Source organism: Nipponia nippon, unplaced genomic scaffold (genome assembly GCF_047370975.1).
Source record: "Nipponia nippon isolate SJK-2023a ecotype South Korea unplaced genomic scaffold, ASM4737097v1 scaffold_8, whole genome shotgun sequence".
NCBI classification, from domain to species: domain Eukaryota; kingdom Metazoa; phylum Chordata; class Aves; order Pelecaniformes; family Threskiornithidae; genus Nipponia; species Nipponia nippon.
Genome location: NW_028262402.1, coordinates 38,703,576 through 38,717,868, shown reverse-complemented (window position 1 = coordinate 38,717,868; position 14,293 = coordinate 38,703,576). Strand labels below are relative to the sequence as shown.

Here is a 14,293-nt window from a genome sequence, read left to right as displayed (position 1 = left end):
CTGGGTGATAAATTCACCATTAGCACTGCTTCATTTGGTAATATAACCTATTCAATTGTACTTTATATAACTGACATAATGGGAATGACAAATATTCTACTACACACTTTTCATTTAACACTTTCTTAACAAGAAATTTATGACAGTACTGGGATGCATTTGAAGACACTTATGAAGGGAAATAATTTAAAAAATTAATACAAATCATTCCCTTCAACAGCTTTAAATTTTAAAAGCATTTTCCTTCCAAATCCTTTTTTTTTTTCTTTTTTGAACACAGAATTTTTTTTTCCCATGCTATAGATGAAGGAACCAAGAAAGAATTGACTATTTTGTGAAGGTTGTGGAAATGGCCAAGGTAGGAAAAGAACTCCAGAATGTAGTTTTGCCTCCTGTGTTCGGTCCCTTAGACTGTGGTGCATGCCTACATTGCGGGGAGAAGGGAAGAGAGCTTGCTTTTCAACACATGCTACACGCACACACACACACACACACACACAAACACATATTTGATTCTTTTCCATTTCCTCCAACTTACATTCACTTCTGTGTAGGTAATTAATAGCCACAAAGCTGGCCTAACATATAGCCTATAAGGCTCCCCATACTTTATACAAGGAACGCCCAGTACCTTAATCTATTATCTATCTTTTATCTTTTTCATACTTTTTATCTTCTATTTTTTAATCTTTTATCTCTCCAGATAAGATAACTCCCAGATAAGGAACACCTAAGTTGCATTAAAATTTTATGCTATTTGCAGGAAGATGAATTTCACCCTGTGAAACCAATGTTTTTGGTCAGTATATTTTTAAAATGACAATGAGTTTGACAAAAGTGCAGTTTCACTCAAGCTGCAAGATCTTGATACCCTCTTTCTAAAACTTTTAGTAGTCTTCAGAGAAACAGAAAAGATTAAGGGATCTGTTGCAACTTACCACTCCAGAACTTCCCATTGGGTGGAGAATTTCTTGGATTCAGACACTGCCCACGAGATAGCTGGAAACTGTTTTTGCACCCAGTACAGTTCTCGTAGCTGTACCCAACACATGTTGCACAGCTCCTGTGGCAAGGTTCACATTCTCTAGAGATGCCATCAGTGAAGAAGCCATCTCCACACTCACTCACACATGTGCCACCTGCAAGAGAAGCAGAGCCTCATGTCATGGTGTCTACTGACCTCTGTCAATCCTCACAAGGAGGTACTTCACCTATAGCATCTCTCTGCCTCAAGCAAGAAACAGTCAGCAAGAAACAGTTTAAGAAAAAAACAGTATATAAGAACCCATGAAACTTTTTGTAGCTATATAAAATCTAGTTTTTTAGTGTGAAACGTAAATTCATCTCAGTTACTTATGCAAACTTCAAACCAATCTGCACTTAAATTTATATCTAGATGGGTTTTCATCCATATCCTAAATCCTGGCACATACAAATATTAAGAAAGTGCAAATCTGGATAAAAATTTTATGGTTAAGTCCAAATTTTTATACTGGCCCAGTATAAAATCTAACTCCAGAATTCCATAATAATGCTAGACATATGCAAATTTTGAGGAGTGGATGAATCTTTAGTTTCTGGTAAATATAAAGCTGAACTCAGATAAAATCAATTCAATTTAAGGATTGGCATACTGCAGCAAAGCCCCTAGAAGTTGTTACACTGATAGCTTTTTGAGCTTCCTCCAATTTTAGTTAAAAAAAATGTAGACCACCAGACCACCTCAGATTGTAACCACAGTTTTGCATGAGTGTGGTGTTTTTGTACTCCACTACTGGGCACCTTCAGCAGGGAGTGCACAAGAATACCATAAACTGAGGTTGTCCTGTGATTTATATTTGGCACCGTGCCTGAACCAGATCTGCCTGATTTATGGCTTCACAATAAAGCTAAGAGATTCCTAGTCTTGTGTGAGTCTGATGTGGAAATTAGTGGTTTTACCTGAGCTCATTTCAGAGTGTTTAAGGCTCGTTACTTTATGTGGACCTGAAAGTCAAAGTAAAACTAGGCTTGCACATAGTAAGAAAATGTTTCCATATCTGTCTGTGAGTTAAAAACCCCTCCTAACACAAAGTCTGAATCAAATACAATGTTTTTTGTATTTGCCCAAAAGACTGGAAATGCATTAAAACCAAAACTACAAAAAAAAAAAAGTTGGAATTTGTAGTCATATATATGGAGCCTTTGAACCAAATGGCACCATTGGCTAACATTATCACCTTACATTAATGCAAAGGACCCAATTCTGCAAAGTCCTAACTCCCCTCAGCCTCCACTGTCTGCCATAGAAGAGATTTATGAATTTGAGAAGTTGGGTCCAGAATTTTTCTCTAAAGAAAAAGTGTAAAATACTTTTGTATATATACCATACTTAATACTTTGCTTACCTGAGAGATAAAAGCCTTCCTTACATGAGTCACACTTGTCCTTGTCACAGCTATCACAGTTGCTAGGACACTCTCTACACTGCAGAGAACTTTCATCTCTGTAGGTATTTTCTGGGCAGTATTTATAGCAATGCTGCTTATACCTGTAAGATACAGTAGAACATCATTAGTAAGTTTCTTTTGAGGTCACAGAGTTTGCTTTCTGTATGTTTCTAGGTATGGTAATGGTAAACCTCTATTCTCATCCTAATGAATAGAAATTATTCCTCGAATGAAGGATTCAAAGTGTATTTGTGGTTATGTTCCTTATTCAACTAGCAAATATTAACAAGTCATGTTTTCTAATTCAGGGCTCTTAAGTATAACTAATTTGATTTTCTTTTTTAAATGTAGGCACAAAACCAAATGCATGCTCAATTAGAAATTACTATATTGTGGTTGTAAAGAGCTGATTGCTTGTAAAAATATATAATCCAATGCCATTGTTTATAGATTGATTGAATAGCCTCTTTATCAACATATTCTTTTGTGATGGTTATTTTTACAGAGATCTCTTAAGTGTCTCTTTGAAAAGCAGTAGAGTTCTTCTTTTTCTTCCATTAAGTTAAACTTTCAATTAATCTATATTTTCTTTCTTTTGCTTAACCTCCTTACATTTTTAAGTATGCCTGCTGAACTGCAAATACCAGAACTGGACACATGTCGTGGTTTAACCCAGCAGGCAGCTAAACACCACACAACCCTTTGCTTGCTCCCCCACATTTGGATGGGGGAGAGAATCGGAAAAAAGGTAACACTCGTGAGTTGAGATAAAGACAATTTAATAGGACAGAAAAGGAAAGGAAAATAATAGTAATGATAAAAGAATATATAAAACAAGTGATGCACAAAGCAATTGCTCACCACCCATTGACTAATGCCCAGCCAGTTCCCAAGCAGTGGCTGCATGACTGCCCCAGCCAATTCCCCCCCGTTCTTTGTTCAGTGTAACATTATATGGTATGGAATACCCCTTTTGCCAGTTTGGGTCAGCTGTCCTGGCTGTGTCCCCTTCAGCTTCTTTGTGCACCTCCAGACTGCTCGCTGGCAGAGCAGTATGAGAAGCTGAAAAGTCCTTGACTTAGTGTAAGCGCTACTCAGCAACATCAGTGCCTTATTAACATCATTCTCATCCCAAATCCAAAACACAGCACTATACCAGCTACTAGGAAGAAAATTAACTCTATCCCAGCCGAAACCAGGACAACACAATATACTAACAGCATAGTAGTTCCAAATCCAGAGGCACTGTTTTAGACCCTTTCTGTTCTATATTCCTCACTTCATATATGCAAAGTTCATATCAGTCCGTAAGGTTTAGAAGGCCTTCATAGTGAGCAATTGGCTAGTTTTTCAGCATTTCCCAAACTTTTTTCCAAAGTTACTGTTCTCAGATAGGCAATACCTAAAAGATATATATAATCTCTATATATAATATAAAATACACAGCACAGATTTGTGTAGTGAAGCACACATTTTTGCTTTAGAAAAATGTATAGGCATGAAAAGCTATATAGCTATACTTACATATAATAGTTCTGAATGCACATTATACAGATTCTTGGGTCATCTGAAATTAAAAATGTGAAATTATGTAAATAATATTCGGAGTTAAAGCCAGAATTCTAAAAAAAAAATGTTGCTACACCATTTTTATGTTAATATTTCTTACATTAAAATAACTACAGCCATAACTAGAACATTATTATCTCTGAATCCCCGTTTACATTTTTTTTGAGATAAACTCTTCCACAATCAAGTCTTGGCCTGTATTTTTGCAGTGACTTGTGACTTTTGAGTCCTCAGCATAAGGTACCTAGAACGTGCTGAGTGCTTAGGAAATGCTGTTCTGAAAAGCAGAACCTTCCTAGGAGCTCAGATTTGGCGAAATGAACTCTTAAAATGAGACTCTAAGTTATCCAAATCTCTAGTTTCATCCTATTTCTTTATTTGTTGCAGAGATAAGTTAAAAACGTTTGGCCCCTCTAAAAGCAAACTTTTCAAAAACATGTAAGTAATTAGTTTAATCTTAAAAATCCTGAGCTAGATAAACACCTTTCTGTATTATGGGGGGAGGAGGGGCGGGCAAGGCTTTTGGGTAAACTTTCCCATCAGAAAATTAATTTTTGCCTTCAAAAATTTTGTGGAATGTACAGAAAAAGTGTTAGACAACTTCTTAAAACTGGTACAATGATGGATATGGCTTTATGCTCACACAAAGTAAAGAATACTTTCTGTAACCTTCCATTATCTTCTATTAGCTTTCTATTTCTTTTACCTTACTCAAGTATCCCAAAGGGAGCAGAATGTAAAGAAATAGAACAACCTAGGTGAATATATTTATAAACTGTTCTACAATGAAATGCCTATAAATTATTTTTGATATTAATAGTACTCATAAGGCAAAATTTTCACTGAGTCTGTTTGAACTGCGTCTACAATAAATCACACTTTAAACATGCAAACTTATTAGGCAACACACACTTGGTTTTGCAAGTAATTCTAGCAATTTATTTATGAGGTGCAAAGTTTTACCCAGAAATGTTGCAGATCTGTGAAAATATTCTCTTTACTGTTTAGAGCACAAACAGAAACAGCAATCACCTGATCTAGTGTTTTTTGCATTAGATTTTTTGTTAAGACAGGAAATACTCTTAAAATATGAAAATATTTTCTATGAAGTCTTCCTTTACTTCTAGCTAAAAGACATTTGGTTTGTTCAGGGCTTCTTTTTGAATGATTTCTGGGATCCTAATATTGTTTCTGAATAAGGACACTACCTGAGATATTTTTTTCCAATTCATTTGTGTGGGTTTTTTTCCTTAGAGTGTTTATAGAGCATTGTTAGGAGCCAGCCTGATATGATGATAAATAAGTGTATTTATACCTCTTGAAAATTATTATGGTATTGGCACATACAGTCCTTATGTTTTGTTGATGGAAAGAATAGAATACACATCAAAGAGACATGGTTAAAATTGCTGGGGTTGCTTGCAGGTTTAGTAACTAACTCTCGATGTACTTTTCTGGCTTTTATGAAAAAAGGACTCTTTCCCCTCTTGCCTGTGAGAGGTTCTGATGACATTTTTTTTTTCCTAACTGCCCTCTCACTTTTCCCTGTATGGATGTCTATATTCTGTAGAATCACAGAATCATAGAACAGTTTAGGTTGGAAAAGACCTGTAAGATCATCAAGTCCAACTGTTAACCTAGCACTGCCAAGTCCACCGCTAAACCATGTCCCTAAGCACCACATCTACACATCTTTTAAATACATCCAAGGATGGTCACCCAACCACTTCCCTGGGCAGCCTGTTCCAGTGCCTGACTACCCTTTCAGTGAAGAAATTTTTCCTAATATCCAACCTAAACCTGCCCTGGTGCAACTTGAGGCCATTTCCTCTCATGCTATTGCTTTTTACCTGGGAGAACAGACTGACATTCACCTTGCTACAACCTCCTTTCAGGTTGTAGGGAGCAATAAGGTCTCCCCTGAGCCTCCTTTTCTCCAAACGAAACAACCCCAGTTCCCTCAGCTGCTCCTAGTAAAACTTGTGCTCTAGATTCTTTGCCAGCTTTGCAGCCCTTCTTTGGACACGCTCCAGCACCTCAATGTCCTTCTTGTAGTGAGGGGCCCAAAACTGAACACAGTATTGAAGGTGCAGCCTCACCAGTGCAGAGTACAGGGCGACGATCAATTGTCTAGTCCTGCTGGCCACACTATTTCTGATACAAGCCAGGATGCTATTGCCCTTCTTGGCCACCTGGGCACACTGCTGGTTCATATTCAGCCGACTGTGGACCAGCACCCCCAGGTCCTTTTCCTCCGGGCAGCTTTCCAGCCACTCTTCCCCAAGCCTGTACCGTTGCATGGGGTTGTTGAGACCCAAGTGCAGGACCTGGCACTTAGCCTTGTTGAACGTCATACAGTTGTCCTTGGCCCATTGATCCAGCCTGTCCAGCTCCTTCTGTAGGGCCTTTCTACCCTCCAGCAGATGAACACTGCCACCCAACTTGGTGTGGTCTGCAAACTTAGTGAGGGTGCACTCGATCCCCATGTCCCAGTCATTGATGAAGATATTAAATAGAACTGGCCCCAGTACTGAGTCCTGGGGAACACCACTTGTGACCAGCCGCTAACTGGATTCAACTCCATTCACCACAACTCTTTGGGCCCAGCCATCCAGCCAGTTTTTTACCCAGCAAAAAGTATGCCCAACCAAGCCATGAGCAGCCAGTTTCTCCAGGAAAATGTGGTGGGAAATGGTGTCAACCTTACTAAAGTCCAGGTAGACAACATCCACAGCCTTCCCCTCATCCACTAAGCGGGTCACCTTGTCACAGAAGGAGATCAGGAGGACCTGCCTTTCATAAACCGATGCTGACTGGGCCTGATCCCCTGGTTGTCCTGTACGTGCCACGTGATAGCACCCAGGATGATCTGCTTCATAACATTCCCCGGCACTGAGGTCAGACTGACAGGCCTGTAGTTTCCCAGATCCTCCTTCCAGCCCTTCTTGTAGATGGGCGTCACATTTGCCAACCTCCAGTCAACTGGGACCTCGCTGGTTAGCCAGTACTGCTGATAGATGATGGAAAGTGGCTTGGTGAGCACTTCCACCAGCTCCCTCAGTACCCTTGGGTGGATCCCATCCGGCCCCAGAGTCTTGTGGATATCTATGTGGTGTAGCAGGTCGCTAACCATTTCCCCTTGGATTATGGGGCTTCATTCTGCTCCCCGTCCCTGTCTTCTAGCTCAGGGGGCTGGGTAAGCCAAGAACAACTGGTCTGACTATTAAAGACTGAGGCAAAGAAGGCATTAGGTACCTCAGACTTTTCCTCATCCCTTGTCACTATGTTTTCCCCTGCATCCAATAAAGGATGGAGATTCTCCTTAGCTCTCCTTTTGTTGCTAATGTATTTGCAGAAACATTTTTTCTTGTCTTTTACGGCAGTAGCCAGATTAAGTTCCATTTGGGCTTTGGCCCTTCTAATCTTCTCCCTGCACGACCTCACGACATCCTTGTAGTCCTCCTGAGTTGTCTGCCCCTTCATATAGCTCAATTTGAGACAGATCTCAGCAGTAACTGCAAATAAAGACACAATGTCTGGTTGTCCTTTGGCAAGAGATTAGAAAAATGAAGTATTAAGTAAGTGACCATTAAGTAAAGACCATGTATTTTGAGTTGGGTTAGGATCTAAGAGAAAATATCTAGGAATGAATGAGTAAAAATAGTTTAGATTGTGGATTGGCATACATATTATGGAGAGGGCAAAAAAATGTATCACAAATAGCACTTGCATCCTGCTGCTTGCACAAAGTTTAGACAGAAGTGGTAGTAGTAAATACCTTATTAGAAGGCCACAAATTTCATAGGAACAGCTGGTTTGCTGTATTTCACTTGGGAATGCACTGAGTCTTTCTTCAAACCTAAGATTTTGGAGGTGAGGGGAGACTTTCTTGACAATGTTGCAAAATTAAAACTTGCAGTCATTGGGCTAGTGTGGCCTAAGTTAATTTGCCAGTTCGTCTACTATATTATGTTATTTATCAACCCTTACTGAACCATTGTTCATTCCCTTAAAGACATAATGACTAAACAGAAGCTCTACCACCTTCTGTACGTAGTTATATTTTCTGAATTTAAACTGTCGAGGAAAAATGAACATAGTTTAGAAAGGAATGCAAAGAGGGCAGCAGTCTGATAGCAGGCAGAGAGAAAACTAAATATGCAACTATTCCTGCAATAGCAAACTTCATATTTAACACATGCTATATTTCCAAAATCTTGGAAATGAGTTTTAAGAATGAACTAAGTCTAGGGAATTTTATGGATATATGTGTGCAATTCTTCAACAGTGGCTTCTTTAAAATCTGCCACAATCAGTTCTTCGGCTAGCAGTAACAAACATCCTGTATTCACTGAGACCTTCACTTGCCCATAAAATAAGAAGACCTCTGTGTTGCAAAGTGGGTTTGTTGGTATGTCATACTCCAAAAGACTCCTTGTCATAAGAACTGCTAATATTTCATCTGTATGTTACAGTTTCCATTTTCATTGATTTCCACTATGTTGAGCCTATGTCACTCTTTTGAAGACAGAAACAAAAGTCATCCTGATAGCAATGGAAACAGGATTCAACCAATTTTAAAATATAAGGCCTCAGATATAAACAAGTCCTCAGTGACTCTCTGGTTTGATTGCAGTTTTCTTAGATAAGTAAAGATTGGTTAGAGTTCATGGAAAAAGTAATTTCATTTCTTTCCTTGTCTGTAATAAATTGATACTCCTGTTCCCTCCTCCACCCCCAACCCTTCTCAAGTATAATACATTTGGAGTGCAGTTATGTTACAATACATGAAAGGTACATGCAAAGATTAAATATTGGTCAAAGACCAAACATTCATGTGTTCTGTTGGAACGCTCTGATTTGAAATGAATTAGTGTTTTTTTCTACTCCAGGAGCGAAGTATGGGCATTAGTGTTACAAGAATAGCACTGTTGAGCTGGAAGGGTATTTTTGTTCAAATATGTAGAGGAACACTGTAAGTGATTTTTTTGTAATGCTTTTGTAAGGCTTAATGAAATATTTAGTACATAATTTCATCCATATTAAAAATGAGCTCCAGAGCATTTTGGAAATCCTTGTCACTGTTTCACTATGTTTGAGTGTTCATGGTATTTAGACAGATCCTAATTCTGGAAACTTTACATGGCTAGTCCACTGTGCTTTTGAGTAGCACTTACTTGAAGTATCCCATCTAATTAGACCCAGATCTTGCAATGACTTGGATGCATGCTTAACTTTATCTACTGTATACAATAAAGCTGGGAGTTGAAGTTAAGTGCAAGGATACATTTTGCAGGATCTGTATTTAGACTGTAACTTTTATTTTAGCTTCCTGTTTTGTTTATGAATTTTTTAAAAATTAAATTTCTTGAACTATTTATTGGCTCAGCCATGAGTCTAGAATGTGTTGAATACATTCAACTTTTTTTGCATTCAGGAGAAGTTCAGGGTATTCACTGACTGGGACTTAATGCCTGGTTTACCTTTCTTTTCCATTTTAATTAAATGTAATGACTGAAAATGATTTTATATTGCATTGCAGTTTTCCTTTAAGGGCCAGCCTCCAGTAATTGTTTAATTTCAACAGTTACTGCTGGATTTTATTTGCCTTTTACATTCCTTTGAACAATAATTTACAATAATCTAAAAAAAAGTACTATAAATTGTAATATATCACCAACAAGAGTAATTATATATTTTAACTACCTTAGACCATTTTTTCCTTAGTTTTTATGGCATCTCAATTAAAGTAACTGAAATGTACAATCCAAACATAATAGGATTTTTGACTAGACATGGGCCCAACTGAAAACTCAGGTTTCAGTAAGGCTTAAAAATGAAGATTTCTGTTGTGGAACCAAGGACTCTGGTTTGGATCTTCCAGTCTGTGTGAGAAGGTATTTGTTTATCTGTGTCTTTTTTCTTGGCTTTTCACCTCTTTTTCATTTTTTGTTGTGTTTTGTCAGTAAATCAGCTTTGTCTTCTTTCTTCCCATTTCTGACATTATAATTTATTTTGACAAGTCATATTACCAGGAAGTGTGGGAAAGAAGAGATTGTGAATTTTAACCAAGGAAAAAGCTGGATTTTGTTGTCAGTTACATTTATACAGGGGAAAAATGTATTAGCATTTTCTTTGGCCAAAAACTATAACTTTGGTTTGGCCAAGATATTTAAAGAATTAAAAATATGCATATTTTTAAGGCAAAAAAGAAGAAAATACTTTGAATAGAATTAATCTCTTCCAAAAATATATTTTTCCTAAAATTACCTCTATTTTTTTTTTAAATTAAAGCTACCTTTAATTAGGATGAAAATGAGAAAAATAAAACCAAAAATTGTTCTGAGTGTTATTCTTGCTGTAAATATGTAAGGCTGGTACATATTGAAGTAAAGTTGCTGGAATGGAAGGGAATGGAATGGAATGGAATATTTCAGTTGGAAGGGACCTACAATGGCCATCTAGTCCAACTGCCTGACCAGTTCAAGGCTGACCAAAAGTTAAAGCATGTTATTAAGGGCGTGGACCAAACACCTCTTAAACATTGACAGGCATGGGGCACTTACGACCTCTCTAGGAAGCCTGTTCCAGTGTTTGACCACCCTCTCAGTAAAGAAATATTTCTTAATGCCCATTCTGAACCTCCCCTGACACAGCTTTGAGCCATTCTCATGTGGCCTGTCACAGTATACCCACGAGAAGAGATCAGCACGTCCCTCTCCACTTCCCCTCCTCAGGAAGCTGTAATGAGCAATGAGGTCGCCCCTCAGCCTCCTTCTCTCCAAACTAGACAAACCCAGAGTCCTCAGCCGCTCCTCACAGGACATGCCTTCCAGCCCTTCCACCAGCTTTGTTGCCCTCCTCTGGATGCAATCAAGGACCTTCACATCCTTCTTAAATTGTGGGGCCCAGAACTGCACACAGTGCTCAAGATGAGGCCTCACCAATGCTGAATAAAGCAGGATAATTGCCTCTTTTGCTGGATATGCTGTGTTTGACGCACCCCAGATGTGGGTTGCCCTCTTGGCTGCCAGGGCACACTGCTGACTCCTATTGACCCTGCTGTCAACCAGCACCCCCAGATCCTTTTCTGCAGGGCTGCTCTCCAGCCACTCCTCTCCCAATTTATACTTGTGCCCAGCGTTCCTCCATCCCAGGTGCAGAATGCAGCATTTGTTGGTGATTATAAAAAACGAAGTTCTGGTGGAGGCATCAGTCTTGGAGCCAGGTGTTGATGTCCTGGGCTTGCCTGCTTCTTCCAGTGTCTCTCCCCATTACTGGAAGGATTGAGGAAAACTACCTGTGGTCCTGAATCCTTCAGCATTCTTCCCAGGGTCCTGAAATCTCTTTCGATTGACCTTGGTATTCTTACTGCAACATCGCTGGTACCCACATGAAAGAGCAGGCGTAAGTAATAATTTGAAGGCTGTACTAACCTCATCAGTTTTCTGGTGCTCTTATTTCTATGGAGAACTCTAAACTAAAATCTGGAGTATTCTGTGTTTGCAGAACTCATGGTTCAACCTCATATCTTAAGTTTTTCCAGTGACTTGCCCAAAGCCTGGATTTTACCCAGGAAGTAATTTTCTGTCTCAGAGAAATAGAAATTTCAAAGACACAATATTTTCACTAATACATATATCTTCTATATTCAGTGTGCAAGAAAATTCTTTTACCTATACTTTAGGAAAGACAACGTCTTTTTATATAATGTTCTGCCTACACTGAAATGTCAGTACTGAAAATCAGAGAACAGTTCCAAATTTTGCTGGGCATTCTTTTTGCACAGATTGCATATTCTCATCCTAGCAGCCTGTGGAAATGAGTCCTATTATCTGCAAATCTAAAACCCATTCTGCATGATTAACCTCTTGAAGAAGATTTACTCTGAAATAAAAAAAGGATCCTTATCATAATTTTCTCTGGTATTTTGAAAGCCAAGGTCTATTCATCATCAGGGAAGGTTTGAAGAAATGAAGATTTCCTTTGTGTTTCTTAGGTTGCTATGGGAACCAGATCACTTTTCACCCATTAATCATGAGCACAACTGCCAGAAGCACAATCAGTACCTGTGAGCTTGAGTCTGTTCACAGTGCTGCCCTTGTCACAGGTTCCTTAAATCTTCTCCAGATACCTTTTCTCTCACTCCCACTGCCTTATAGACTGTATTTCCCCCACATCTCACTCTATATAATGGATCTGGTGGAGCATTTGCATGTTATTTAGTCTCTCTGCCTTTATAGCTGTATGTTTGTACATAGACCTTGTAACCCAGACCAAACTAAATAGTTAGGTTCTGGATGACCTTTGAGAGTTGCTCAGGCATTACCTTGCTAAAACAAAGAGTCACACTTGGGCCTAAATGCCTAGTTTGTAAGCTTTTATTCTCAGGGACACTACTCCTCGTGGTTTCTCGGTATTTGTCTCTTTTGTAAGGTACCTTTGAAAGAGAAAAGTGCGATGGCTATTCTGAACATTCTTCACTCTGCATCCTCACTGGGGAGCACTTTATCCTCAGTGTTAGCCTTTGAAAATAGTCCCGGTGTTGTATTTTAGGCATATCAAGTAAGAGTCAGGATTGTTATGTTCTTGCATTGTATTGACTCTGAAATTCTCTTAGAATAATTACTTCAAGTGGCTCAAATTCTGCAGTTTTACCTTAGTGTTTTTCTCTTGTGCTAAGTGTCAGCTTATAAATGACCACTTCCTAAAAAGGTAAGTTTGACTCTGAAGAAAGTTTCTGAAGCTCATTACAGTTTTAAGAGTCTGGAGAAAATATGGGTGGTATCCTGAAGTAATCTAAATCTGTGAGTAAGTGAACTTCCATTGAAGGGGTGGGAGGTAGCTGCTGCAATGGCAGAAAGAAAATCCTTCTCCTTAATGACATTGCTTCAGCAGAACTTTCTCTTTAAAAAGCTGCCTTTGAGGAAACTGCATTTAATTTTGTAGACTTCATGGTGTTTTCTGGTGCTCACCAGAAGACAAGTCATTAAAAATTAATCATGGCCTGATGGTCAGAGGTGATGAAAACCTGCAGTTCCCATGGATCTATCTGCATCAAAGCGAGCAGTAGCTCATTGCCGCTCTAGAAAGTAGGCTCAGAGTGTCCAAAACTGGGTTATCAGACCTGAGGTACCAAAGTCATAAATAAAATCTTGGAAGTGTGGACTTGAAATTTATTCAGCACACTTTCTGAGACACTTTGCCCAATTTTGTGTTTGCGTTTGCTTGCACAGCAGTAGGAATATATTTGAATGCAACTTGTAGAAATTTAGGATCAGACATACATTTTGAAGTCACCCTTGAGACTTGACTTGTCTTTGGCTCTCACTTCAGATTTCAATGCCTGTGCAAGAGTCTGCCTTTCAGATCTCATGGGAGATATGCTTGAGCATGCCAATTGGGCTAGCATGGCAGCAAGCAGAGTCAAATGCATTTGAGAGCATGTGGGCAGAAGAAGGTAGGGAGGTGAACCCTGCTGTGCATAGTGATTGTTTTGACACTGTGTACACAAAGGCATAGATCCTGTCGGGATTAGTGCCGTCTGAGGCAATTTTCCTACTACATACCCCAGAACCTGACAGTGTCTGCAGGCACAATGGTGTCTATGAGAAGTAAAGATTCTTTATCTCTTTAAAATACGAGCAGCCTCCAAATTAATGAAGTGAATCAGAAAGAAAGTATTGCCTGAATTTTAAAAAAAAGCATCATCTGTATTTAAACTACAAGACTTATCTATCCTTGATTAAGTCTCTCTGACAGTCTCTATCTTTGCTCTTGGACCTTCAATGTAGTTAAAGTAAAGATATATTGCCACACTGGAACCCTAAAACAAAACTGGGTCTAAACTTGGAGGAAAACAGACAGGTTTTACTTCATGCCCTGAGGATCCCAGAAAATATTACAAACACTGTCAATCTTCCACCTCAGTATCCTCACATGAGGTGAACACTAACCTGCAGTGTTACTCCCTGGGTGCGTTTTACATTCTTCTCTGAAATGTCTGACATGGGATGTAAAGTATTAAACTGATAGAAAAGTATGATACCTGTGTCTTAATCTGTCTGTAGAATCACTACTGATCAAGAGGAGAGAATTCTCACACAATCTGCCTCCATTACTTGCTCTAGTCTGCTGGAACCTGGCATCATGCCAAAAGAGAGTAAATATGATGCATTTTCTTGCCTGTGCAAAGCCGGACAACATTGCCCTAGACCACAGATGGCAGTTTAATCCATTCTTTGGTGCCCTGTGAAAAAAACATTTTGGCCAAAAATTACTTGTCCTTCAGGCTA

At 38.9% G+C, this 14,293-nt stretch overlaps 1 protein-coding gene across 1 annotated transcript in view; it reads right to left on the bottom strand.

The window, feature by feature from the left end:
• The window catches only part of PCSK5 (proprotein convertase subtilisin/kexin type 5), a 253,671-nt gene that overhangs the window by 24,801 nt on the left and 214,577 nt on the right, over positions 1-14,293 (bottom strand). The window contains exons 25-27 of the mRNA XM_087741708.1: positions 3,954-3,996; positions 2,388-2,530; positions 939-1,139 (exon numbers count right to left, since the gene is read on the bottom strand). Coding sequence (XP_087597834.1) covers positions 939-1,139; positions 2,388-2,530; positions 3,954-3,996 — 387 coding nt within the window. The remainder of the gene's footprint in view (positions 1-938; positions 1,140-2,387; positions 2,531-3,953; positions 3,997-14,293) is intronic.